Consider the following 27,715-nt stretch of genomic DNA (forward strand, 5'->3'; position numbering starts at 1 on the left):
GGGAGAGTCATAAGGACGTGCAGGCAGCGAGAGGGGCTGGATCTATGAGCCAGAGGCCCAGAAAAAGAATTTCACTTTCATTTTCTCTCATTTTACACAGACAACACCTTTAAAAACTGCATTTGTAAGACAGGTTCTTTCCTTCTATCAGATCCAGAATTCTTGCTTTGCCTCTGTTTCCTCCACACCTCAAAAAAAAAAAAAAGCTGGAAAAGGCAGAGCTGGATTTTTACTCAAATCCCTTCCAATAGGGAGCTCCTGGTGGATGTTTAAGGAGGTTTTTTTTACAGGTAAAAACCACCTTCAGCAGCGCCACCGGGGCGTTCTGAGAAAACTCAATTAAGCACAAATCTCTGGCGTGGTTAATTTGCATCCTGGGCATTCGTCTCAGAGAAATCTCACTGAAATTCCCAGTATTATCTGAAGGGACGGGAAAGGAGGATCAACCTCATCCTTTAGAAGTCGCTGGAATCCACCAGTGCAGCTTTTTTTGCTCCTGAAATCCTCAGTGATTCCAACAAGTGAACATTTCCCAGGAATTCAGCTGCTGGAGACAGATGGGCTTTAAAACTTTTTCGCTTCTTTTGTCTGGCAAGAGATATTTTGACCATCTAAGGCTCTTCTTCCAGGTGTGTTCCAGCTCTGAGGACATTTATGGGAAGGGCTCCACGGGATACACCTGAACCTTTATCTCAGAGCACGCATTTAGGGTTTTATTTCACTGCTCATCTTTTGGAGATTGTGTGGCTTGTGGGAAAAGCAGGCCCAGCCATTTTTCACCTGTTCTGATCCGTGGCCGGGTTATTTCCAGGTCTAGATGGACAGACCTTGCACAAACCCAAAATAAAATCAAAATAAAGATAATAAGGCTGTTTAAACCCAGTATTAACCATGGGTTTCTCCTCCCTCCTGAATGCAGCAAGCCCTGGGGGGGAACCTGCTTGAAGAATGCTTTATTCTAGGCGTTCATTTTAATTACAACCCTAATTATTTTGGTGCAGGGCTATGACCCAGTTAACAAACCCACCTTGGGCATCTCGTGGTCTCCCCGACCTTGCCCATCTCTGCAAGGAGGGAACCTCAGCTGCTGGCCAAATTATTTTTGAAACAAGCGGTGGAACTGGTTGCTACATCTTAATGAAAATGGGTTTCTCTCTTTTTTTTTTTTTTTTTAATTTTTTTTTTTTTTTCAAGGAGACATTTCTATGTATATAAACAGCCCTTCCTCCCCAACCTGGTTAGACAAGAATGTTCCTGGGTGTGGACTGCCTTGTATAATTAACTGCACAGCTGGAGCTTCTGATCCCTCCACGTCTGCTCCTTCCTTTCCTCCTTTTCTTTTCCCCCTCGCATCCACCTGGGCGCGATCCGGGCGCGCTGCTCCTCCTCGGGAGCTCTGGGGGTGCGTCACCGGGGCGGAAAGGTTCCCTCATCCCGCATTCCAGAGCCGATCCTCGCCGAGACACGAGGGCCAGGCACAGCCTGCCTGCCTTGGAGGGGCTGAGAGACACAGGAGCTGGGGCTGAGACACCACCGACCCCGTGGAGGCCATGGAGACGGGCAGCGCGGCCAGGACCAACGGCACCGCCAGCAAACCCGAGGAGGTGAAGAGCCCCACTGCCCCCAAAAAAGAAGAGGAAGCCAAGAAAGCCACGAGCCCTGGCGGGGGTGAGAAAGAACCTATAAAAGGCACGGGCGGTGCTGCCTTGGAGACGGGGCAAATCAAGAGCTCTCTCTTCTCTGGGAGTGACTGGAAGAGGCCCATCATTCAGTTTGTGGAGTCATCCGACGAGAAGAGGTCAACCTACTTCAGCATGGACTCGGCAGACTCCAAGAAGATGCAGTTTGCCAGCGGCCAGATCGGGGACATGAGGAGACCGGCCCTGAACTTCCCGGAGAAAGGCGACCTCAGGAAATCCCTCTTCTCCTTGGATTCCAAAAAGAGCTTCCTGCCCGCTGACGGGGAAGGGAGGAAGTCCTTGTTCTCCGCGGGGCAGATGGGGGAGCTGAAGAAATCCTCCCTGCCCCTGGTGGAGACGGGAGACCTGAGGAGACCCTTCAACAAGGCCGACAGAGCCGCGGGCTCCCGGCCCCGCGTGAAGCTCGAGGACGTTCTCTGCGACTCCTGCATCGACAACAAGCAGAAGGCTGTCAAGTCCTGCCTGGTGTGCCAGGCTTCCTTCTGCGAGCTGCACCTCAAGCCCCACCTGGAGGGAGCAGCCTTCCGGGACCACCAGCTCCTGGACCCCATCAGGGACTTCGAGGCCAGAAAATGCCCCGTGCACGGCAAGACCATGGAGCTGTTCTGCCAGACGGACCAGATGTGCATCTGCTACCTCTGCATGTTCCAGGAGCACAAGAACCACAGCACGGTGACTGTGGAGATCGAGAAGGCAGGCAAAGAGGTAACTGTGCTCTCCTTTCGTTCCTCTTTTTATTCTTCCTTTTGTTCCTCTTTTTATTCCTCCCTTCATTCCTCCCGTTCCCAGCAGCCTGCAGATCCCACAGCCGCTGCTCCCCAGCCTCCAACCCCTCCTCAGGTCACGGGATGGAATTCCAGGATGCAGCGGTGGTGGATGGGATGGGTTTAGTGGAGAATTGGTATTGCCTGGGCGCTGTTTTTCCGTGGAATTGTCGTTCTCCTGATCCTGCCTGGATCATGCAGTTGTGCTGCAGGTTGGATTTAGGATGGAGAAGCTGCTTGCCAGCACACCTGACTTCCAGCAGAGGTTGAATCAAATTAGTTTTTAAAGGTTTTTTAAGCTATAAATTAGTTTCTAAGTTTTTGTTTTGTTTTGTTTTGTTTTTTTTTAGCCCTAAATTTAAGTTTTTTAAAAAAATATCCTTGAGTTTTAACACTGTTTGTGTGGTGTTACCCACAGAAAGGTGGGCACTGCTCAGGGTCACCACCTCCAGAATACAAATTGTCAAATCAGTGGCTGCTGAAGTTACTCATGGGTACTGAGAACTACTGCAAATTGCTATCTCAGCTCCTTAGAGTGAGATTAGGCTTTGGAGTTATTTTTTTTTTTTTCTTTTCTGTTGAGCCACACCTATGGAAAAAAGTCTTTTGAAGCTTAGATGGAAAAAAACAAACCCTAGTGCTAGCACAAAACCTGATCATTTCCCCTGAGGTGTTACTGCAGCAGGTTCAGAGGATGGACATCCAGGGAGATTTCACTAATGAGATGTCTTTCACCTTTGTTTGCTCAAAGCCTCCTGTTGTTTGCTTTCTGGGTGGATGAGGAGGATTTCACTTGTTCCAGAAAAAAAAAATATAAAACAATCAGGGTCTCACCATGTTTGTTTGCTGCACATCCCCGTGGCCCAGAAACTTTCTAATGAGACAGGACAGGAGAGATGCCAGAAAGGAGCCCTGTAAAATGATAATTATATAAAACAACGTGCCTGGAGTCACACAGTCAGAACCTGGAAGGGCACTAAGATCTCCTAAACCCAAACCAGTGCTGTGATGTGGTGACCAGGAACCTGCTGTGAGGAATCCTTGAGTTCCCTTGATGGCAAGAACCATTTAACTCTTTCTAAGGAGCTGGGAAGATTTATCTCGTCGGGCTGAAAGAGCATCTTGTGTAGAGCTTATCTCTGCTCTTTTCTTGCCATGTCACCTCCAGCTTGCAGCCTGGCTGAAACCAGACAGAGCCTTTTCCAAGTGTCTCAGACAGCCTTTCCCAAATTCCTGCAGGGCTCGCCAGCCTGCTGTTTGTTCCGTAATTGCCTGTTCTCGTGGTTTTGATGTCAGCCCTGAACATTGCCCAGCTCTAGCACAAAGCTGTGGCTGGTGTCTGTCCAATTCCTGCCTGGAACGAGGTGAGCAGCTGTTTCCTGAGGAAGCAAAGCCGCTCAGATCCTTCCTCCTGGGGCTGGAGACATTTCCAGCACCTTGATTTTAAAGACACAACCGTGGAGGAGCAGAGAGCTGGGGTTTGAACCTGTTTAAGTTGTTGTTTGATTCCTCTCTGAGAGTCCTTGTGCCACCTTTAGCTCCTGCTCTGGCTCTGCTGCCACTCAGCCCGAAGGATTTAGGATTTATCACCATGAATCACTCCCATGTGCCGGTTTTCTCCTGACAGCGAGTTTGATCATGTTGTAACTCGAGCAGAGCATTCACTCAGACAAAAACAATTAGCGCCAAAGCTGCTGCCTACAAATGTTTGCTCCCCACCCCTGATTTATTCACCAGAGGTGGAGCCTCAGCTGGAGCCACAAGGAGCGATGAATATTTCCAAGCCCCTGGTTTGTAACACCTCTTCTTATCAGATGAGCCTGGTGGAATGCGACCACAAATTGGGAGAGTGGCTGGTGCTGCTGCTGCCCTTTTGGAAGGGATGAGCAGCAACCTCACACCAGCAGCTCATCCCCATCCCTGTTTCCCCAGCAGCGAATCCCAGCAGCTCCAGAGTGGCTTTAGAACCTCCAAACCCATCCTGCCACCGCAGTGATGACCAGGATAAAGCTGTGTCCTGACAGAGCCGTTCACACGGTGCTGGAGGTCCAGGATTTATCTGAGACGATTTCCTCATCCCTGGCTGCTGCTGTGACTCCAAAACTGGTGTTTGTTTTGCTGCACCGCCAACCTGCGGGCTCAGCGATTTGGTGGCACCAAAATGTCACAGAATCAGCTGGGATTTAGCTACATCTGCCCTTCAGTGGTGCAGAATTCATGCAGGTTTCAGCCTGTCTTTGCTGTAGGGAGGAGAGGAGCCGTGCTTTAGAGCTGGGAAAGCTCCTGCTGTGGAATTAGGAATTAGCAGACAGAGAAGAGGAATGCAAACAAGCCAGAACACAGACACCTGTAGTTAGGGCAGTGCAAAGCCTGATATCTCTGTCTCAGACAGAGAACACAGCAGCATCTTCCACTTTCCAGGAGCCTGGGGTGAGAGTCACTCACCCCCTGTTCCTGCTGAGCAGCCACAGGTGAAAGGCACAGGGACTCAGACAGAGACATTTGTCCTGACTTCCCACCCAGCGCCATTTGCCTATTTTACCCAGCAAACCTTTCATGCTCTCCCCAGATCCACTTTGCATTCGTTTCCTGCTGTAGATTTACAGGGGAAAAAAAAAAAAAAAAAAAAAAGAGCAGTTTGCACCAGAACCAGGACAAAAACCAGCCAGGAAAAGGTCTGTGAGGCTGGGGAATAACCACTCACACTTGGAAAGAACAGTCCAATAAAACCTTTGATTTATCAGCGGAACCAGAGTCCCCCCATCCTTCATTCTGAAAGGGGATCCTTCACCCCAAACCTGTTTTTCAGGGCTGCTCTCCACTGGAGACAATTTCACCTCTGCCTGCCAGCCCCAGAGCTGTGAATAAACCTGGAATTTCCTCCCAGCACCAGCCTTGGTGCTCAGCAAGGCAGGCCAGCTCTGCTGAAAAACATTTTGGTTGGGTTTTTTTTCCTGAAAAACACTTTGGCTTGAGGTTTTGGGTGGGTTTGTTTTTTTTTTTTGTTTTTTTTTTTTTTTTTTTTTCTGTAATTCTTTATCTTTTAAAGCAAAGTTCCACAAAGGCTGAGCCAGCCTTGGAAGAGAACCATCCACAGAGATGGATCCAGAGGGATTCTCATCCCTCCATCACTTTTCACTGAGCAGAGAGCAAACAAAATTAAACCCTGCAAGGGTTTGGGGGCCTTTCTCACTGACTGTGAGATTCTATCTGCACCAGCTGTGGTTGCTCTGTGGCCACAGCTCCAAATAAATCCTCTTTCCTCAGAGTTTCCTGCAGGAAGGACACCCTTCCCAGCTGGAAATCAGAGTAAATTTTTCTGTTTGCCTGAATTCTGCATCAATCCTCTACACTGAGGACAGAGTCCAGGGAAAATCCACTTGTTTGCAAGCGAGGAATTCTCTTCCAAGCTGTGCAGAGAGAGACTCAGCTTCTGCAGTTGTGTTTTACAGGATGCTGGCAGAGCCTCCAGAGGTTTCAGCTCTCTGACACCCAGAAACTGGGCTGGGAAAATACAATTGTGACCCCAGCAGAAATTATATCTCAAACAACCCCCTGATTTTTTCAGCCACGGCATCCTGGCCCTGCACTGGGACAAGGAGTTGGAGCAGCTCTTGTCCAGCTCTGTGATTCCCTCTGGATGCTGCTGGCAGGGGAATTAGCAGAGCCCTCCCAGGCTGGGGACACGGGGGTGTTCCCAGAGCACTCGGGGCATGATGCTGCTTGTGCTGCTGCTGCTGCCTTGCACAAAGCTCTTGCATCATCGTGCAGGGCTCAAAATCTCCCACCTGAGCACCAGGGCTGGGCTCAGCCTGTTTGGATGTACATTCTGAGCTTTCACTGAAACCTCTTCACTGCCCTAATTAACGCAGACTCTAATAGGAGATCCTTGAAGGATCCTCAGTGCCTTCATTTCTCTTCATTTTCACAGCCTGCTGTGCTTGAAAATTGTTGAAATTGGGATTATTTTTCCCCTCTGTTCCTGTTATTTCTGCTCTGGAGGGGCCTCCACGATGAGGGGGTTGCTTTATTATCTCCCATTAGGATCTCCTGAAGCCCAAACCTTCCAATGGATTTGTTCTGGGTGGTCCATCAAGGATTTTTTGACCCTGGAAAAGCTGAGAAATATGAAGGGAGACAGGAGTTTTCTCTTAGGGGGTGAAGCTGAGGCACTGCCTGTCCCTAATACCCGTGGTCCCCACACTGTGACTGTGCATCTGTGATATACATGGGCAGCCAAAGCCACATTCCAGACCAAAAAAAAGTCTTAAAACCATCAGGAAATCACCTCCTGAACCCTTGAGGGTATGCTCCACATCCAGAGGACCCTTCCTGAACCCTTCTGCCCATGTCACCAGTTTTCCCACTATTCCAGAGTGTCCCTGCACCTCTCTTTACCATTTTTCCGATGTTTTAGGTGGGGTTTTTTGTAGTATTTATTTAACAGCTTGCAGTACCCCACAATCACCTCTCCCTTCACCTCCCCTGCCCCTGCTGGAGCCTGTGCTGGTGTTTCCCCTTTGCCAAATCTGGCTGAGTGTGGGATTTGCATCCCAGCTATTGGGACCATCTCTGTAATTTCCATTTGCAAGTCATGAACCTCGCTCCAAATTGTTGCGTGCCTCTGCTCTTAAATGGTTGTTTCATCCCACAGCACCTTTCTCAGGGGGGTTTGAACTGCCAAGAGTCTGGAGCACTTTTACAAATAATAGTCCCCAAAAATTCCTTGGAGACCCATCTTAATTAAAAAGGACTATAGAAGCATGATGTTGTTATCAGCACCTTCCAGCCATCACCTGATTTTTTTTTTTTTTTCCCCTGTCATTTTCTCAGCAAATCCCTTGAGTTTGGGAGTGTCTGAGTGGCCATGAAAGTTCTGCTCTTCCCCAGAAACTCCTTCCAGTCTTTCTCTGTAGGATTTCACTCCCATCCTTACAAGGACGTGCTGATTTGGGGGGGATGAGGAGGGAAATGATTGGTCCAGAGATGAGTTTTTTTACCTGACAAACAATTAATGCCTCCTGGATGCAGCTCTGTGGCTGGAGGAAACAACTGGAATTTGGCTGTAATTCCTCACATTGGTTAATGCAGTGGATAAAAGGATCTCAAATATTTCCATCTCGTTGCATTTCCCTGCTGTGCAGAGCCTTGATGCACGTGGGGCTGGAAGCCAGCAGGAATCCCTCCAAGTCATCGTCTTGCAAATGTGAAAATTACTGGATCAAACTCCTCTCTTTTGTTCTTTCCATCAGCAGCAGAGCAGATTTTCTCATTTGGAAGCCGGTGTGGGTTCCCTGGTGGAGCTGTGGCACAAAATCCTTTCCTGTGTGCCCTGAACCCCTGGGGAGGGTGAGAATCAGCTGGTGGCAGTGTTCAGGCCACCACTGAGGCTGTGTGGATGATCTTTAGAAAGCCAGTGATCTCTTAACTCCTAAAACCAACGTGAGGATGCAGCTTTTGTGGCACTGAGACACCTCTGAGCACGTTTCCCTTTTTCCTGCCCACTTTTCTTGTGTTTTATAAGGCAGCCATCATCCTCCCTCCATAAACAGAGATTTTCTAAATGGGAGCAGCTGGGGTTGATGGCTCTCAGAGCAGCTGTGCTGGATTCCAGCTCCACAGGGTGTTCAGACACTTGGCTGGCAGCAGGACAAGAGCTCCTGTCTGGGCTGGCTCACAGCTTCTTCCCTGCTCTTCATTTCGAGTGGAGAACTGGAAAACTTTTAAATTCTGATCAATCAGGACCCAGATTCTCATGTTTCGTTTCATGATTTTCATGTTCCATTACATTTCTGGATGGACACTTGGAGTGTGAGAGTGGATTTATCCATCCATTCCTCTAATTGTTGGCCTGAATTTAAGTGGTTTGGGTTAATCCAATGATTTCCCAGAGGATCCCACATGAACAGCAGGTTCTCAGCACTCTCCCAACATGACAGGACACAGGGAATTTCTGCCAGCTCTGGAATTCCTCAGCAGCTCTGGGCTGGGTGTCCCACAGCCAGATTGCCTCCAGCCATGGCTGAGATCAACCTGAACTGCAGAAATGCAGCAGCAAAGGCTGGGGCAGGATTTGTGGGGCAGGGATGGAGAATGGGAACGGGTCTCTGGAGTTAATGGGGCAAGGCTGTGCCAACCTCCAGGTCCTGGGCTGATCCAGGGAAAAAAATGATCCAGAGAGACAGTGCACGGTCCCCACAGCTCCACTGCCACGAATTCCTGTGCAAGCCTGAGCTCTGAGCCTCTCTGGGAAGCCGCTGCACAACGAAATGCAAATGAGTCCCAGCGAAGTTGCTGATCTCAGCCAACCAGGTCGACTACACCTCTTCCCTCCCCCTTTTTGCGGCTTTTCTTTTTCTTTTTAATTTTTTTTTTCCAAGCATTCCCCAGCCCCATCGCTACATGAAAGCTCTCAATTCAGAGCAAATTAATCCACAATCCTGTCTAAACAGAATTCCTGCCGGAGGCATCATCCTCTTGTTGCAACACTCGTCAAACGTCATTCCGTAATTACATGAAAACTGTTATTGCTGCACAGGCACACCCTGGGCTGGGCCCTGCTCTGCACACACAGCTGAATTTTGAAACAGCTCCCTTCCCCTGGAGCTCATGACTCCCATGTGATTAAGAGCAGCACCCTGACAGCCTGGGAGGTGGGTGCTGCAGTTTGCTGAGGGAGCTGAATCTGCTGGGACGGTGCCCGCTGGCGGCACGTGGTGTCCATGGATCTCCCCGCTGCTGCTCCCAGCACAGCAGGATCTGTCTGAACTGGGCCACCCTCAGCCCCAGCTCACCAGGCTCCTTTCCCTCTCCTCTCCTCTCCTCCCCGCAGGCCGAGCTGTCCCTGCAGAAGGAGCAGCTGCAGCTGAAGATCATCGAGGTGGAAGATGAGGTGGACAAGTGGCAGAAGGAGAGGGACCGCATCAAGGTGTGTCTGAGTTCACCTGCAGTCACCAGCTCCTGCTCTCCTCTCCCACATCCCTCTCCTTCCCTCACTGCACCCCTTCCCCGGCCTCCATCCCCATCCCGAATCCCAGCCAAATCTTGGAAACAACAACTCCCACTGAAGTCACCTTGCGACATTCCCCGCGGGGAGATGGAGCCCTGATACAAAACCACGGCACCTCCCTGCTCTGGCTCCTTGTTTTAGCTCCTTTATGGCCCTTCCATCACCAGGCAGATTTAGAAACCAAATCCAGAAATAACCTGCCAAAGGGCTCTGGGTCGCCCAAACTGAGATAAGACAGAAGGAGCAGATGAATTGACCCCAACAAACATCTTATTTATGGTGGAGCAGCTCATTTCCATGCTGAAGGAAGGCTCCTTTATAATTCTTGCACCGTGGTAAAGGTTGGAATAGAGTCATGGTATATTTTTTTTTTCTTTTATAGCCTAACTGAATAAAGCAGTGAAAGCACAAGTTGGAGACACCCCAGAAAATTTGCATGATATTAACAGGCAAAGCCATTCTTCTCCCTTTTATGTGGTGCAAGCACATTGGCTCACCAGCTCTGCTTTTCATCTGCTTTATTATTACTATTATTACTATTGTTATTATTATTATTATTATTATTATTGGAAACCTGACCTAGAAATTGCAACTCTCTCTATAGTTACATCCCCAGTCCTTCTGAGGAATATTCCAGAGGCACCTCGAGGTCAGGCTTGTAAAAAGAGTTTCAGCACCTTTCATCCTTTGAAATGGTGGGAATTTGGTCCTGGAGTTGTCCAGGAGCCAGAAGGAGCCTGACTGAGAAGGTTACAGAGTGTTTTTAAGCATCACCTGTGAGTGCAGGAATTGCAATAGGAGCTAGGCTCTTACCCCTGGGAAGGCAGTGGCCCTCTTGGATTGCATCCATGGGTTATTGCAGGAACAGGTATTGCTTCTCCTGGCACAGCTTCCCTGCAGCTGACACTTGCACAGCTGGAGTTTCCATACTCGAAATGCTGAATCCTTGGATTTGTCCCCCTCTGTGTGTGTCTCTGTTAGCGAAGAACCCCGTGAAATTTCAATATTTTAATAATATAATTTAAATCGATATAATTTATATTATATAAAAGATATTTATCATAGACAAATGTATTATTAAAATAGCTATAACATAAATATATTATTAAAATATTATATATACATATTTATATAATATACTTTTATAGCATTTAATGTTTCGATGATAATTTTTTTAATATTTTCTTGCTCCTCTTTCCTGCTGCCTCCTCTCCCTGCCCTTCCCCGTGCAGAATTACACCACCAACGAGAAGGCCACGGTGGACCAGCACTTCAAGGAGCTGATCCGTGACCTGGAGAGGCAGAGGGATGAGGTGAAGGCTGCCCTGGACCAGAGGGAAAAAATCGCCTCGGAGAACGTGAAAGAGATCGTGGACGAGCTGGAGGAGAGGGCGAAGCTGCTGCGGGAGGACAAGGAGAACAGGGAGCAGATCCACCAGATCAGCGACTCCGTGCTCTTCCTGCAGGTGACACTGAGCTCATGTCCCTGTCCTTTGTCCCCCTAAAGGCGGGGTTGGTCCCAAAGACAGTCCCAGAGGTGTGGGAATTGCCCAGTTCACTGCACATCCACGGCAGGGATTTGTCTGTGCTCCGGGAGGGGAGGAATGGCCTTGGACCCGCTGTCGGGTTTTATGGATGGCTGCAAACCACGGACAGAACATTTCCCTGCCCACCTCTGTGCTTTTGGGGTCTGACACCAACCAGTCCCCTCAGATTCACCCTCCACATCTTTATGCTCCTCATTAACCTCATCCCCCCCCTTTTTTTTTTTTTTTTTTTTTTTTTTTTTTTTTTGGAATTTTTTTTTTTTCGGCAGGAATTCGGGGCTCTGATGAGGAATTACGTGCCCCCTCCATCCCTCCCAACCTACAGCGTGCTGCTGGAAGGGGAGAGCATGAGCCCATCCATGGGGCTGCTCAGAGACGACCTCCTCAACGTCTGCATGAGGCACGTGGAGAAGATCTGCAAGGCAGACTTGGGCCGCAACTTCATCGAGAGGAACCACATGGAGAACGGTAAAACATCCCCCCAAAAAATCCCTCCCTGCATCCCTGGAGGGCAGGGTCAGGGCTGGTGAGGATGAGGAGCACTCCTGGTGAAGAAGAAAGTAAGGAGAGACCTGGAGGGGGAAAAGTGGGAGCAGCAGCTCCTGTAGCTGGAATTAATTCTGGAGTAGGAGAGGAATTAGAACGTGAATTCTGGAATATCAGAGATATCCTCCCACTCCTGTGTGAGGATGGAACTGCCAGGGGTTTAGGGTGTCTCGTGCAGGGCACCAAACTGGCCCCACTTCCCTGATTCTTGGTTTTAGGGTTTCATATTTAGGATTTAACGGGTTCAGCCACCTCCTGTGTGGAGTCAAGAGCAGCCCTCCTTCCCTCCTGCCCTGTGTCAAGCTCCAGAAATCCCCTGGAAGTTCAACAGGACATTTTCCAGGAGGGGAAACTCCCTAAATCCACTGAGGCAGCGCAGTAAAGTGTGAAGGCAGTGGCACAAAGGTGAATGTGGGATGGCAAGTTTGAAATCTTGTTTGTACACTCGGTTAGCACATGCAGGGTGCTGGTGTGACAACAAATATCACAAGTGCAGGGTTTCAGCCTCTGCTTGCCTGGCTGGAGCATGAAATACCCTGCAAGCACCTGCCACTGAAAAGGAAATATTTAAAAATCGGGTTTTCCAAGTAAAAAGGGCGTCATTTGGGAGTTCAGCTACACCTTGAGCTGGAATGACTCTGGTCGTGTTCCCTGTTCCAGCTGGGGCAGCTTTCCTCCCTGCCCTGGTCCAGCCTGCTCCTCACACCACTGGGGTGATCTTCCAGGTGAACAGAGAGGTCACAGCCGACACCACAGCACCAAAACGAATCTTTAAAGTCTATCAGCCACTTCCTCACAATTAACCGTGAATAAATTGTCTGGCATCGGGCTCACCCCTGAGATTAGGACAGGGCACCACAACTGGGCTGTCTGCACTTCCCACAGCCAGCCTCTGCAGCCCTGGGCCTGTTGCCTCATCCCAGGGAATGAGCTCTGGCCCCAGGAAGATGGGGATGGGTGGTTATCTCACCTGGCTGTGACCTCGCAGCCTTTGAGAAGTCCAGGTGCCAGGGCAGCAGTGGGAGGATAAATGGCACCCAGCTCTTCCAGGAGGATGTGGCAGTCCCAGAGGTGCAGGGATAACCTCAAGGACAGCTCACAGAGCACAGGCAGCTGAGGAACTCTGCTGCAAATCTGCAAAATGGCTGATAATTCACTCAAATTCACTGTATTTGCTGGGCACCCTTCCTATATTAATAATGATTCTGTCCAGAGCCATCATTGTCCATCAGGAGTGAATTAAATGGATCAGATCCTGCTGGACCAACCTTTCAGGAAGGTCAGGGATCCCAAAGTGCACAGCTAGATGCAGGTTCTGAAACTCTCCCCGCCTTTAAAGCAGCACCAGAAACGGAACATTATTTATCCTTCAACACTGCAACATTCCCATTTAAATTCTCCACACTCCACAAGCTCCAGGATTACCGAGCAAATTGACAATAACTCAGTATCAGTAGGTGACAGACAGATCCAAAAATCACTCCCGAGCATTTTCCTTTCTTTGCTCACCTGAAGCTGTGCAGAGTTTCCATCTGCTGGGCTGGGTTTTGCCAGTCCTGGAGAATTTTCCTTGGACACTTTTAAAACCCAACAAGGTTCTGCAGCTTCTCAGTTCTGGTAGCTCAGGATAAAGCCTGAGTACTCCTTGATTACTTTAATTGGGGTCTCCTCCGTGCTGTTGATGCCAGAAGCCCCCTTTGCTATTTGAAATCCATGGAACCCAAGTGCCAAAACCATTTTATAACTCCTGCCAGGAACCTGGCTGCTTCCAGGAGCTTTACCAGGGACACAGCTTGGATTCTGCCCTAATGAAAAGCTGGGAACAGGTGGGAAATGTTATTTATGGCCAGTCCCAGGAGCTCCAGAGCTCTCCCTTCCCCAAGCCATGGTTACAGATGAAAGAGGGCAGCGCTCTGCATCCAGCGGCTGCGAGGGAATTAAATCCATTAAGGAATTGTGGAGTTATTAACTCGGGCTCCCCCTGAGTCACTGCAACAAATTCATTTGCAGCTGGCTTGATCTTCTACTGTAAAAAAAAAAAAACAACCCAACAACAACAAAATAAACCTTCCCAGGAAGAAATATTATATTAATGGAATGAAAGCTGCTTAATAGCAGACTCCAAAGGGAATCCACGGCCTTTTAGTTGTCATAACAGGTACCAACGTGGCGAGGAGACAAATAATCAGGGAGCTTAAATAGCACCGAAATAAATGGGAGAAATAAAAGAGAAGTTTGTTCAGTGACTTGGGAATCAAAGAATGGGGTTATTTAAACATAAAAACCGAATTTACTTCCTTGCAGAGAACAATAGGTTTATAGAGGCCCCCAAAGAATGTTTTTGTTATGAGCGAGTGTAGTGATAAAGGCTCATTTCCTGTGAATCAGGGTCAGAAATCCAAACCCAGGCTGTGTAGGAGTGAGTTTGATCCATGAAACCTGAACCAACCACCCTTGTCCAAGAGTTCAGAGCTCAGTTTGCAGCTCAGCTTTAGCATCTCTCTCCAAAAAGTGGAAAAGCAAACCCACTTAACCCTCCCAGAACTGATTTATGGAGCTTTAAAGAGTGGCAGTTCTCCATCAGCCAGCCCCGTGCTCGGGCTGAGCACACAAAAGGAGCCAAACTCAAACTCTTGGAATCATTTTTAGCCACAGAAGAGTGTTTTGGTGAGGAAAAATGCCTCAACCCTCAGGTCTCCCTATGGAATTTAGAGGATCCTGTCTTCTAAAAGGAAAAGATTGTGTCTGCTGCGAGGTTGAACTCCCCAGCTGGGCTCTGCCTCTGAGAGAACGTTTTATTTTATACCCTGGGCAGCTCCAGAACTGCCTGAGCTCCCAGGCAAAGATCCCCCAGGGGGATTAAAGACCACCCAAGTGCCCCCCTGAGCTCATGGCCTGCTCTGCCTCCCCAGGGGACCACCGGTTCATGATGAACAACTACGAGTGGAACCAGCCCGACAACCTGAAGAGGTTCTCCATGTTCCTGTCTCCCAAAGGTACGGCACCCCCGAGGTGGGCAGGCTCCCTTCCAGCTCAGGAAAAGGAACTTGGCTGATGATGTGGCCCAAAATTTGCTCTCCCTCACGTTTCAGATCAATCCCTCTTTGCACCTTTTTTTCTCTCCAGCTTACAGAGCTTTGGCAAGGTTTTGCCTCAAGCCAGGCAGAAAAGGTTCTCAGTTTTATGGGGAAGAACTGGAGTGACTGAACTCCACCCAAGAGTGAATATAGGGGAGGTTTAACCTGGTTTATCAGGATAAAATCCCTGTTTTTCTCCACCCAAAGCTTATCTCTCTGTGCTATCAGGCTGCATTAAGCATTAAGATTTCCCTTTCACCACCAAACATGATTTTTTCTTACGGGGAAAGGACAGAAGAAGTGAGGAATGTGTCCTAAAAATCCCCAAAAGTCAGGAGTCTGGAGTTCCCCTCTGAGCTCTGACAAGAGCCCTGGTGATTTGTTTGTGTCCCATTTGCTGTGTGGCTGCTGCAGGATGAATTTTTGGAGTGAACCAACATTTCCAGCACATCCAGCTCCAAAATCACAGTTGGAATTCCTAAACTGGCACCCAGAGCAAGGAGCTGAGAGTGCTGGAAGCCCAGGCAAGGCAAGGAACAAAAGAACAGGAAGAGTGGCATGAAAAGTTCACCAACTTTCAGCCCTGCCCGGGTTTGCAGGATGTTTGCAGCTGCTGTTCTGCAGACAGAGGGTGGGCAGGGGCAGGGACAGGGACAGGGACAGGGACAGGGACAGGGACAGGGACAGGGCAGCAATGAGCACGGACACTCCCTGAAGGCACATTCCTGTGCTGGGGGTTCTTGGGGATAACCCCAACACTGAGCCCTTTGTCTGGGTTTCCACTTTGCCCTTCTCCTCCGCCCTCAGCCCTGAGGATGTTGTTTGGAGCATTCTCATTTCAGTGCCAGCGGGATTTGAGCAGGGCTCTTCCCAAATTCTGGGGCAGAGGGGCGTTTTTTTCTTTTTTTAGAGCTGGGTTTGTTTTGCTGCCCCTCCTGCTCAGCTGCCTCCAGGCTCTGTGCTGCTGCCAGGGAAATTCTGCTGAGACCATAGAGCAAAACTTTCCCACCCTGAGGGGAGTTTGAAAATCCATTCTAACATTGCACAAGCTGAGCTCAGCTCGACCCAAAGTGTGGAGCTTTCAGGTGGAAACAGCCCCAAAGGCATTCAAGGAGTGTGGCAGGGAGGAACACTGGACAACGTGTGTCTGGGATGGGGATATTGCCCAGCCTGGCAAAAAGGAAGGGAAAATAGAAGGAAAAAGGCATTTTTGGCAGTGGCACAGCATGGTCAGTGCTGTCAGGAGATTCCCTCTGCTGCTCTCTGGAGCTGCTGACCCCTGGGAGTAGGAGGGGGGAAAATTCACCATTCCACCTCCCTGAAGATGCAGGAGGGATCTCCAGGCACAGGCAGATCCCTGTGGTATGTGTCCAGAGCAAAGTGAGGACAGCACAGCAATTCCCCCTTCCTGCTGGCTGTCCCCACTCAGGGGGATGCTCCATCCCACACCCGTGTTTTCCTGGACACACTGCTGCCTTCCCAAGTGCTCATCTGTTTTCTCTCAGCCAAGGGACTGTGGCCAGAACAAGCCATGGCTGCACACGGGGCTTGTGCTGGGGAGGGTTTGGGGACAGCGTTCAGGGGTGACAGGAGGGCTCCAACTGCTGGAGAAGGGTTTGGGGACAGCGTTCAGGGGTGACAGGAGGGCTCCAGCTGCTGGAACCACGCTGGGGAGGGATTTGAGGAGCAGGATGAATCAGTAGGCAAAGCAGGAGTGACCCACTTGGCTTGCAGGCCGGCTGGCCAAGGATTACCCCATGAATAATGTGACATCCCCATCATCATTTAACTCTCTGGAGCTCTCTGCGCCCTGCCCCTGCGGCATCAAAGTCCAGCTGCTTGCATCTCTGTTAAAGAATCCCAAAAACGGGAGGGGAAAAAAAAAAAAAGAAAAAAGAAAAAAAAGAAACCAAAAACAAGGGCCACCCTTTGCATTGTGTAATCCTTCAATAGCTCATGAGAGTTCTGCCACACACCCTGCTCCTGGCCAGGGTCACTGCAGATTCTGCCCCAGGCCGCAGTGGAAAGTCTGTTTGCTGGACTGAGGAATGCTCAGTGCTAATTACAGCATCCCCAAAGTGAGGAGCTGCCTGGATTCCAGCTGCCCCCGTGGGCTTTAAGCCCTGCTTAAACTCAAGGAGACTCCCACTGCTCTGGAGTTTCATAGTAAATTACTTCAAACTGAAAGAGAAGAGGTTTAGAGGGGATATTTGGGTGAAATTCTTCCTGTGAGGGTGGGGAGGCCCTGGCACAGAGCAGCTGTGGCTGTCCCTGGATCCCTGGAAGTGTCCAAGGCCAGGCTGGAACACCCTGACATAGTGGAAGGTGTCCCTGGAATAAGAGGATTTTTGAGGTCCCCTCCAACCCAAACCATTCCATTATCCAATATTTGCTTGCAGGGATGTCAGGATGAGGCAGAGGGGCATAAAACATAAAACATTTCCAGCACCACCTCAGAGACAGAGGAACAATCTGTTCAACTGCTCCACACTCCTTTCTGTCCTCTCCCACTGAGCTTTCTTCTCCTGACGTGTCAAACAGTTTGGCCAAAGCCAGGAGGAGGTTGGAAAACTCATCTCTGAATGCTTTTGAATGAAGAGTAGAAGAGGGATTTGTGTAAACAGAAACACATCTTAAACAGAGAAGCAGCCCACAGGATGGCAGCAGAGCAGCTCCAAGAATCCATCTTCTTTCTGCTTTGCTGGGAGCCCAGTGCCCACAAGGGCTGCAGCAGCAGCAGGCTGTGTCCTGGGGCACACACACCTGGCACAGGCTGGGAAATGTCCCTGTCCTGGTGCCTTTGGAGCTCTGAGCCCAAACCTCTGCCTGCAGAGCTCTCCTCTCGGGTACCCAAAGCTGAGCTGGCGGCTCTGTGGCACTGAGGGCTCTGCTGGCTGCAGGAGAAGTCATTCCTCATTCCCCACCCAGGGATAACCCCACCTCCTCCTCTGCTGCCCCAACTCAGGTTTCTGGTTTTTTCTCTGGTTTGGGGCTGCTCCCAGCTCGGTGGGGACCTTTCCTAGAGCAATGCCAGGTACAGGCCCCTGAGGCAGCTGGTCAGGAGCCCACTGCTGAACTGGATGCTCTTGTTTTACAGCCAATTTCAGCCCACGGTCATGGGAATTTTCCTCCTTCCAAGCGACTGAGGAAACACTTGGTACGGGTAATTCCGCCTTCAGTGTGAGAGGATCTAACCCCCCGTGCCACGGCTCCCTGCCTCACTAACACACCTCTGCTGCTGCCCCTCCTGCCTGCCCTGGCACCTGAACACCCCAGAGCCATGAACACATCCTGCTGGCCTCCCAGCACCGCACCCAGCTCAGGGGAGGGAAAGGCACCCTGCTCCTCCTCCTGCACAGAGGAGAACACAGGGGGCAGTTTGCAAAGAGCCCCCAGGACTCTCAGAAATCTCTGTGGAGGTTGTGGCAGCACCAGGAGGAGACTCCAAACGCTCTCAGCGAGGCTCAGAAGCACAAGGGGGTTTCTTTCTATCCCGCCTTGTGTTAAGAAGCCCTCAAAGACACAGCGTGCCCCACGTTCATGGCTTTTCTTCCCAGCTCCCCATCTTCCTTTCCCAACATTTTCCTCCTCTGCTTCATTCCTGTGAGGTCCAGCCTTTCCCTTGGCGCTGGCAGCAGCCAGGGCCACCCAGCCTGGGGAGCTCTGGTGACTCACAGCCACACCTCAGCCCCTGCTGCTCTCAGGGCTGTGTCCCTCTCATCTCCCTGCGCTCAGATCCCTCCTGGCAGCCCCATGAGGAGCCCAGGAGGGGAACTTTTAATGGCAGCAGGGTTTGAATGAAGCCCTGTGAGGCGAGGGCAGTGCTGGAGTCATCCCTCGTGCCTCTGGAGGTGCAGGGAGCTGGCCACACCTGCCCTCCGGGGCTCTCAGGTGAAAGGCTCTTCCCTGGCTGGAGCATCTCCTCACACCCACACGCAGCTGCCTGCTCTCATCTGCCTCTTCTCCCTCAGGGAAAAGGGCCCCCGAGGCTGGAGTGAGCCCCTGCAGCCCTGTGGGGAAGGCAGCGTCCCAGGTGTGTCTGGAAATGTCCCCCTGGAATAACAAAACCTCTTCTGTCTTCCAGTAGGCAATGGCACTAAGCTGCCTTTTCAGTTCTCCTCGGTGGGACAGAATCCGCCCGGTGACTTCAGCAAACAGTCTGACGGGAGCCTCTTCACTAAAACCGGTACTAGGAGCTGAGAGTTCCCCCTCCTCCTGCCCCTCTGAGGTGACAAACCCCTAAATCCTGCTCTGGCTCCCTGGGGCAGCCCCACATCTGCACAGAGCATCCCTACACCTGCACAAGACAGCCCTACACCTGCACAGGGCAGCTCTAAACCTGCACAGGGCATCCCTACACCTGCATAGGGCAGCCCCACACCTTCAAAGGGCAGCCCTAAACCTGCACAGAGCATCCCTACACCTGCACAGAGCATCCCTACACCTGCACAGAGCAGACCCACACCTGCACAGGGCAGCCCCACATCTGCACAGAGCTGCCCTAAACCTGCACAGAGCATCCCTACACCTGCACAGGAGCGACTCTGCTGGAGCAGGGCAACCAGGAGCATTCAAAAATATTAAAAGTTTTACCCAAGGAAAGATTTTCTTTATCTAAAAAGTTTTATCTAAGGTGGAGGGATCTAAAATTTTGTTTGCAACGGGTAGGGTGAATAAATTTTAGGATGAGTTTCCAGGAAACCGCCGTGACCATTTGCCCCTTTAGTATCATCACTGAAAAAATCACCCAAACAGCACAACCTTAAAAAAAATTATAAAATGGAGGAGCTGCCTGTCCTGAAAAATAACACAAACAGCACAACCTTAAAAAAATAATTAAAAAATACAGGAGCTGCCTGTCCTGAAAAATAACAAAAAAAGCACAACCTTATTAAAAAAAAAAAAAAAAAAAAGAGGAAGCGGTGCCTGTCCTGAAAAATAACCCAAACAGCACAATTAAAAAAATATAAAAATATGCAGGAGCTGCCTGTCCTCCTGCAGCAGAACCAAACCCCCATTCACCACCTCATCAGCCTCTTGTCACTGCCCACCAGAGGCGGAATCCAAGAGCGCAGAGCGCTGTGTGACGGACTGGGGACGTGGGGCATGGTGTGATGACTCTGTCTGCTGCACCCTTGGGTGCTGGGAGGGGCTCAGGGCTTTGCCCAGCTGCCAGAGGAGCTGCAGGAAGCCGGGGCTCAGCTCTTTGCACTAATCAAAGAGCCCCGCAGCGCTCTCCGCGAGAGGCGCGATGCTGACTTTGGGACTTGGCCCGGAATTTAATTGGTCTGATTGCATTCCACCTCTCTGCATTCCTTCAGATGTTTTAATTATCCGGGCCCTTCTTTCCTGCCTTTTCCTGCCTGATTGGGTGGTGGGAGAGGCCTCTGTCTGCCGGCTGTCTGTGCTGTCCCAGCGCTGCACCGCTGCATTTCCATGTTGAGCAATGCAAAGTTAATGAGGTGGCACTTCCAGTCCTGCTGCTCGTCAGGGAGGGGACACCACCATGGAGGGGTGACAGTGGCTGGTGTGTGACTGGCTGTGTTTTGTGTTGTCACAGCCTACCCCTCCATAGTGAGGCACCAGTCGGCAAAGGTGACGCCGCAGACGTGGAAATCCTCCTCCAAGCAGTCCGTATTGGTAAGAAAAATGGCATTATTTTTTCCTTGGGAGATCCTCTATTGGTAGAGAAAAATTAAGATTTTTTTTTTTTCTTGGGACAGTCTCTACTGGTAAGAAAAATGACAATTTTTTTTTCCTTGGGAGATCCTCTATTGGTAGAGGAAAAATTACAATTTTTTTCCTTGAGACAGTCTCTCCTGGTAAGAAAAATGACAATTTTTTTTCCTTGGGAGAGTCTTTATTGGTAGAAAAAAATTACAATTTTTTTCTTGGGACAGTCTCTATTGGTAAGAAAAATGCCTATTTTTTTTCTTGGGAGAGTCTGCATTAGTAAGAAAAATGACTTTTTTTGGGGGGAGAGTCTGTATTGGCAAAAAAAATGACAGTTTTTCCTTGGGAGAGTCTGTATTGGTAAGAAAAATGACAATTTTTTTCCCTTGGGAGAACATCAACCTGTCCCAGGGGGGCTTCAGATTTAAGGATGAGTCCTTTGGAAGTGTAGAAATAAAAGCTTCGACCCCACTGCTCCTATGCAGGATGCAGATTAAACCCTTCCCAAAACTTTCACAGCTCTAATCAACGCTGCAAAAACGATGTTTTGGGAAAGGTTCTGGTCTGAAATTTGATGTAGAAGATCAGAACTGTGCAAACCCTGTGAAATGACACTGGTGGGACTTTTCCTGCCTGCAGGGGTGTCACCCACCCCGTGTCACCCTGTGACATCCGTGACACCAGGGACAAGCTCATTAAAGTGTTTTGCTGGTCACGTCCTGCGGTGCCAGTGCAGGATCAAAGATGAGGGGTCAGGCTGTGAGCAGGAATCACCACAACACCTCCCAGCCCCTCTTTTCACACTGATCATGACAACAGTGATGTTTTGGGGCTTGGAGTCCCAAATACGTCACCACGTCGTGCATTGCCTCAGGAGCACCGAGTTAATCTGGTTATATTCACACTGTGCCACACTGAGGCTTTGCATGGGCTGAATTAAGACTGTTGAGCTTTTGGCGACCATAAATGAAACCTTTTTTAGGGTTTTTAGGGTTTTTTTTGTTTGTTTTTTTTGGGGGGTTTTTTTTTGGTTTTTTTTTTTTTTTTTTTAATTTCTGATTGCTCGTTGGTGAGAGGTGATTTAGTGTTGGGTGGAAATGAGACCTGTGAGGAGCAGAGAGGGGCAGGAACTGAGGGAAACACACCACAGGCACAAAGTGGCTGCCTCAGGACTGCAGCTGGACCTGCTCCATTCCCAAGGCTCCCCAGGAGGTGAATTCCTGTCCAAGGGACGTTCCCTGGCAGATTCCTCCAGGAAATCCAGCCTCGAGCCTTTGAAGGTGCTGCAGCAAAATCCTGCCATCCCTTCTTGCCTTGGCTTTGACCCTCTCAAACATCATCACCCACATCCATTTTGTGTTCCTGGGGTTTTTTTTTCCTAAATCCCCACGGAGAAAATCTGGAAAATTTCCCCCTGCATCCCTTCCTATCCCGTGCACATATTTGTAATGACCATTCCCTTTTTACAGCCAATATTCACCACTCAGCCCTGAGCCCAACAACTGAGCTGATAAATGTAAGCATTTAAAAGCCCCAAAATAGAAATACATACTCCAGTATCTCTGCAGGAGCTTTTATGGTCTATTGGGCCAATAATCTGGCTTTTAAAATAGCCTTAAATGTGTATTTAAGTAATATACACTCTAAAAGGTCTGTAAATATGAATTTTCACAAAGGGCTGTGCTGTTTAAGGAGGAAGGGCTTTTTTCACGCCCAGGGAGCTGTTTTAAATGAAGCCCCCCCTCGTTCATATCTTAATTCAGTTGGAAATTAAAGCCATAAAATGAAAAGGATCTCGACAAAAGGGAACATTGAGCAGGAGGTGCTGAGCAGGGAGATGGGCTGGGGTTACTCTCCAACCTGATATTAATGAATTATATGTTCCTGATATTAAATAGGGCTGCACCAAAAGGGGCCTGTGGGGTCTCTGTGACGTGACAACAAACCTAAGGCAGAGTGGGCATTAAAACCCTTATTTTTTCCCTGGATTTCAGGGTTATTCCTTCAGTGGTGGGAGAATATTCCCAGCCAGGCTGCAGATTGTGCAGCCAGTGCTCCCAGCACATAAATTGCAGTTTCTGCAGCACGAGGCTGCCCAGCCCAACTTTGCCACGTGCTGGAATGGGGCAGTTCAGAGTGAAATTCCAGGGGCATCCAGGGATTCAGCTCAGAGATTCCAGGGGCAGCCCCTGAGGGGATGAGATTGACTCAGGGACTGCAGCAAACCCAGCTGGAGAGGCAGAAAATGCCAATCCCTGTTGGTTCTGCCCCGTCTCTCCACTCGTGTGTCTGTTTACACAAACGTGGGGCGCTGCAGCCCAAACCGCCGCCGTGTGAGAATTCCCAGGCGCAAGAGTTTGGGAGCACAAATAAACCCCAAACTTGCATAACCATGAGGGTGACAGCTCCCCTGAGCTGTCAGCTCGGCAAGCAATTAAAACACATTGACAGAGGCATAAAAATAAAGGTGACATTCCCCTTCTCCCTAAAAAAAAAAAAAGCCTCTCATCAAGCTGTGAGTCACAGTCTGAGGTTTTACATGAGGCATCATCGGCAGTGAGGGCCATGCAAAGCATGTGTGTAAATCAGAAAAAAAACCAAAAAAAAGCCAAGTTATTTGGATTTTGGTGTCTCCAGCACGTCCAGGAGGGGAAGGAGGCAGTGCTGCTGGCCAGGAGGAAAAGCTGGAGGTGTTGGGGCAGGAAGCCTCTGAGCTCCTGGGCTCAGGGACACCAGGATGTGACCTTGGAGCTCCTGGCCTGAGCAGGGCTGGGATGGAGAAATGAACATTTTTAATGAAGGGATGGATGGATTAAATGAGGGTTTTTTGGTCCTTTCCCACCCCAGTTAGTCTCTGATTCCCTGAGGAATGGGGTGATGGGTTTCCCTGGCCCAGGCAGCAGCTGGGGGACACTTGGACACCGCGAGGGGCTGTGAGGACAAGGCTCAGTGACACCCACAGGGGACTCAGAGCGAAGCCAGCAGCTGGGACAGCTCCTTGGTGGGGCTGGAGCACGGAACCACTGCAGGGTTTGGGTTGGGATGGATCTTAAAGGTCACCCCATTCCAAACCCTGCAGGGACAGGGATGTCACCTGCCAGGTCAGGGCACTCGGGGCAGGAGGTGGCTCTGTGGGCAGTGCCAGGGTGGCTCCTGGGGACACGAGGTGCTTCAGGGCTGGTCCCAGGGTGGGTCCTGGGGACAGAAGGTGGCTCCAGGATTGGTCCTTGGGACAGGAGGTGGCTCCATGGACAGTTCCAGGACTGGTCCCAGGGGCAAGTGGTGGCTCCATGGACAGTTCCAGGGTGGATCCCAGGGACAGGAGGTGGCTCCAGGATTGGTCCCAGGGGCAGGTTGTGGCTTCAGGGTTGTCCTTGGGGCAGGAGGTGTCTCCGGGGACAGTTCCATGGTGGATCTCAGGGACAGGAGGTGGCTCCAGAATTATCCCCTGATGCCCTAAGGAATGGGCCGATGGGTTTCCCTGCAGGCTGTGGATGGGGTGAGGTGTGGGAGGTCAGGACAAGCAGGGGCTCGGGGCAATGATGTGTCCCCAACTCTCCCTTTGCAGTCACATTACCGCCCCTTCTACGTCAACAAAGGCAACGGAGCCACCTCCAACGAGGCGCCCTGAGGATCCTGGGCAGAGCTGGCAGCGCTCGGAGCGAGGACAGCTGCGGATTGCCATGGATGTACCTGCTTCCCCTTGACCCCTCCTGCTCCAGCCTCTGCCAGCGCCAGGGGAGGGGCAGCAGGGAACCGCCTTTCCCTGAGCAAAACGGGACTTTTCCCCATCACTCGCTGGCCTTGAGAGGCCTCTGCTGGCCCCTCCTTGTCCCCTGCCTGTCCCCAGCTGCTCTGCCCCTCCTGCGAGTTGTGGATGCTTGGGTGGCACCCCCTGCTAGGCAGCTGTCCACTTGTCCCCAGAGCTGGGTGTCCCCAAAGCACCGAGGGGTCCCAGGCTGGAGCTTTTCCTGCGCCTCTCCACCCTGGGGACACCCAGCTCCCGCTGGGATCACATCCCCTGGTGGCATCACATGTCCCCAGGGTCCTCCATCAGCTCGGCTCTGCTCCTCACCTGCCAAAAAAAAAAAAAAAAAACCCACAGGATTTTTCCAGAGCTGCTGGAGGAGGGATGGAGGGATTTCAGGGAGGCTTTCCAGCCCATTAAAGTGCCCCTCCAGCCACCTTTTCAAATTAAGAAATAAAAAGCAAATCCATCCTAGTAATACAAGATTGATTAGATGCCGTAGGTGCTGGGTGCTTTTCTGCTTTGTGGTGGTTTTTTCTTTTTTTTCTTCTTTTTTTTTTTTTTTTTCCTCCTTAACTCCCCTAAACCAAAATTGATTTGTATACTGTAGTTCAGGTATTTTATATTTTATTTTTTTTTCCCCTGCAGTGGGCAATGAGAATTACTGCCACAGCTTTTTGCTCAGGATAATATTTTTATATTTGTCCCCTGGACAGATGAATCACATCTAGGGCTGGAGAACCATTCCATGATCTCCCTGAGGTGATTTTCCCTCTCCCTGGGGAGAGGGGTTCAGTCCATGCTGTGCAGGGGGAGAAATGGGAATGAGAGCCCTCAAATGGTGAAAACCAAAACCTAACAGCTCCTTTTCACGGTTTTCTCTATTCAAGCAGTTTTGGAATGGCTTCCCCCTGCTTTTTCCTGCTTGCAGCACCTTGCTGAGGGAGGTCCCACCTGAAAATTCCTTCCTGGCTCATCCCTTCCCAAAGATACTCACGGCTTTTTAACCCAACAGCTCACCCGAAACTCCTGGGGCTGGATGTTGGTCACTCCACAGCACTCGAAATGTCACTTTACGATGATTTTTTTTTTTTTTCCCCCCATAAAGACCAGAAGGGGAAGGGGCTGGTGTGGCAGGGCAGGATGTGACAAAGGGGACGTGACAAAAGGGATGAGATGGCTGGGAAAAGCACTGAGGGGTTTGAGGATGTGTGTGAACCGATAAAACCAGCCCCTTCCAGCTCTCGCTGTTTTGCCCTTGAGCAGGTTCAGTCAAACCTTCCACCACCTCCTTTTTATGCTCCAAAATATGGGCATGACCCTTCCTGCTCCTCTTCCTCTTCCTCCTCCTCCTCTTCTTCCTCAGCTTGGATATTAAAATTCCCCGTCCCTCCCTGCCCTGAGCGAGGCTGTGTGGTGCCAGCTGGAGCCTGCCTGAGGACACCACTGTCCCTTCCCTCTCTCTCTGGGCTCCCCTTCCCCTCCCCAGGGCCTCCCCCTGCCCTCGCCCACCCCAGTGCCCCCCGGGGCTGGAGCTGCTCCCTGTTGGGTGCCAGGACCCCTCTGGGCTCCCCCAGCCCCTTTTTCCCCCGGGGTGGGCAGATCCCAGCCCTGTGGCTCCTCTGCTTCTCTTGGGGGGTTTCCAGAGAGGCTTTGAGGTGTGCAGGAATTGTGTCTTGGTCAGCAAAGCCAGAGGGATTTCTCTTCTTCCTCCTCCTCCTCCTTCTCAGGCAGGACGTGGCTGTGCTGGTGATGTAAACGAGGCCCCTCAGGTGTGCACCACTCTGCAGAAATAAAGGAGAAAGCTCCATGTCTGACAAAAAACCCAACGGGCTGAGCTGTGTCTTTGGTGTTTCTGCGCTCTCAGTGAGGCTGAGTCCCTCTGGGTTATCCTGGATGTGAGCAGCAGGTTTGGGGAGCCCGTTTTTGCCAGCTCTCAGAGGCTGTTTCACTGCTTTTTTGGGTATTAAAGGTCAGAGGGAATTCTCACATCCCCGAGGGTCAAAAATTCCCACATCCCTGAGGGTCAAAAGCTGATGGATGGATTTCTAGCAGGACACCCTGAAAATGCCCAGTCAGGTCAGCTCCTGAGCACTGGTGCTGCAGAATTCCCTCCCTGCAGGACCTTTCTGTAAAACCCCTCAGCCTGGGCCAGATCAAACCCCACCAGGTCCCTCTGGAGGGAAATGCTCGTTCCTGTATTCACTGGCCAAAATCAGAGTATTCTGCCCCAGCCTGGACCTGGATCTCCCCAGAATGTTGGTTCTGGGACCCTGCAGAACCTGGGTTCTGCTCAGCTCAAAGGTTTTGTGTCCATCTCAGCTTCTCCTTCCCCTGAGGGAGGGATAAATCCCCTCTGGGGTGCTAAAGATGCAGAATCAAGGCCAAAACCATGGAGATGCAGCACTGAGAGCTGCTCAAAGGAGCAATTGTTCATTCCTCTGTGTGGACAGGGGCGATTCACAAGAGATTTTCAGAGGATTCCTGGCATATTTCTCCTCTCAAGCACTAAATATCAGCTATTTTTCCCCAGACATCACCACCACTCATCCTGAAGAGCCAAGATCCCACCAATTGGCTGGAGGAGCCAGTAAATCCTCCTTGTTTACCCCACAAGGGAGTTCGCAGAGGAGAGAGCTCAGCTCTTTCCCATCAATTCCTCCATTACTGTTATTACTGTGATTAAAAAGCAATCAAAGAGAAATCTTCTTCCTGTCCTGGCACTGCTGCAGAACGTCTCAGTTCCACCACTGGAGCAGGAGAGGAGAGAATTTCGAGCATTTCCTGAGCTCCTGGGCTCAGGGACACCAGGATGTGACCATGGAGCTCCTGGCCTGAGCAGGGCTGGGATGGAGAAATGAACATTTTTAATGAAGGGAGGGATGGATTAAATGAGGGTGTTTTTGGTCTCTTCCCACCCCAGTTAGTCCCTGATTCCCTGAGGAATGGGGTGATGGGTTTCCCTGGCCCAGGCAGCAGCTGGGGGACACTTGGACACCGCGAGGGGCTGTGAGGACAAGGCTCAGTGACATCCACAGGGGACTCAGAGCGAAGCCAGCAGCTGGGACAGCTCCTTGGTGGGGCTGGAGCACGGAACCACGGCAGGGTTTGGGTTGGGATGGATCTTAAAGGTCACCCCATTCCAAACCCTGCAGGGACAGGGATGTCACCTGCCAGGTCAGGGCACTCGGGGCAGGAGGTGGCTCTGTGGGCAGTGCCAGGGTGGCTCCTGGGGACACGAGGTGCCTCAAGGCTGGTCCCAGGGTGGGTCCTGGGGACAGAAGGTGGCTCCAGGATTGTCCTTGGGACAGGAGGTGGCTCCATGGACAATTCCTGGGTGGATCCCAGGGACAGGCGGCAGCACTGGGGTCATTCCTGGGTCCAGTCCAGAAGAGGAGGTGTCTCTGTGAAGAGTGCCAGGATGGGTCCTGTGGACAGGAGGGTCTCAGGGCTGATCCCAGGGTGGATCCTGGGCCAGAGACCAGCTCAGGACCTGTTCCAGGGACAATCCCAGAGGGAAATGGTAGGTCCCTGGACAATCACTTGAGGATGTGATGGGCCCCTGAACAGTCCCGGGTACCTGGTGGGTCTCTGGACAATTGCAGGGACAGTCCCGGGGGATGTGGTGGGTCCTTGGAGGAGGTGATGGGT

The 27,715-nt window shown here is 50.8% G+C and overlaps 1 protein-coding gene across 1 annotated transcript; it reads left to right on the plus strand.

Annotated features, from left to right (window-relative positions):
- The first annotated feature begins 1,162 nt into the window (after nt 1-1,162).
- On the plus strand, nt 1,163-24,077 carry TRIM29 (tripartite motif containing 29). The gene is made up of 9 exons (XM_066334921.1): nt 1,163-2,405; nt 9,297-9,392; nt 10,706-10,939; nt 11,290-11,488; nt 14,479-14,562; nt 17,741-17,800; nt 18,728-18,829; nt 20,204-20,283; nt 23,885-24,077. Exons 1-9 carry the CDS (start codon nt 1,551-1,553, stop codon nt 23,945-23,947), a joined length of 1,773 nt encoding a protein of 590 aa, XP_066191018.1. The 5' UTR covers nt 1,163-1,550; the 3' UTR covers nt 23,948-24,077.
- Nucleotides 24,078-27,715: the final 3,638 nt, after the last annotated feature.

Source organism: Sylvia atricapilla, chromosome 23 (assembly GCF_009819655.1).
Source record: "Sylvia atricapilla isolate bSylAtr1 chromosome 23, bSylAtr1.pri, whole genome shotgun sequence".
NCBI classification, from domain to species: Eukaryota; Metazoa; Chordata; class Aves; order Passeriformes; family Sylviidae; genus Sylvia; species Sylvia atricapilla.

Bases quoted from the DNA above. Each gene is read 5' to 3' on its own strand.
- TRIM29 (XM_066334921.1), top strand. From the start codon at position 1,551: ATGGAGACGGGCAGCGCGGCCAGGACCAACGGCACCGCCAGCAAACCC. The intron at 9,393-10,705 runs GTGTGTCTGAGT...TTCCCCGTGCAG, and splicing joins AGGAGAGGGACCGCATCAAG to AATTACACCACCAACGAGAA. The intron at 18,830-20,203 runs GTACTAGGAGCT...GTGTTGTCACAG, and splicing joins GAGCCTCTTCACTAAAACCG to CCTACCCCTCCATAGTGAGG.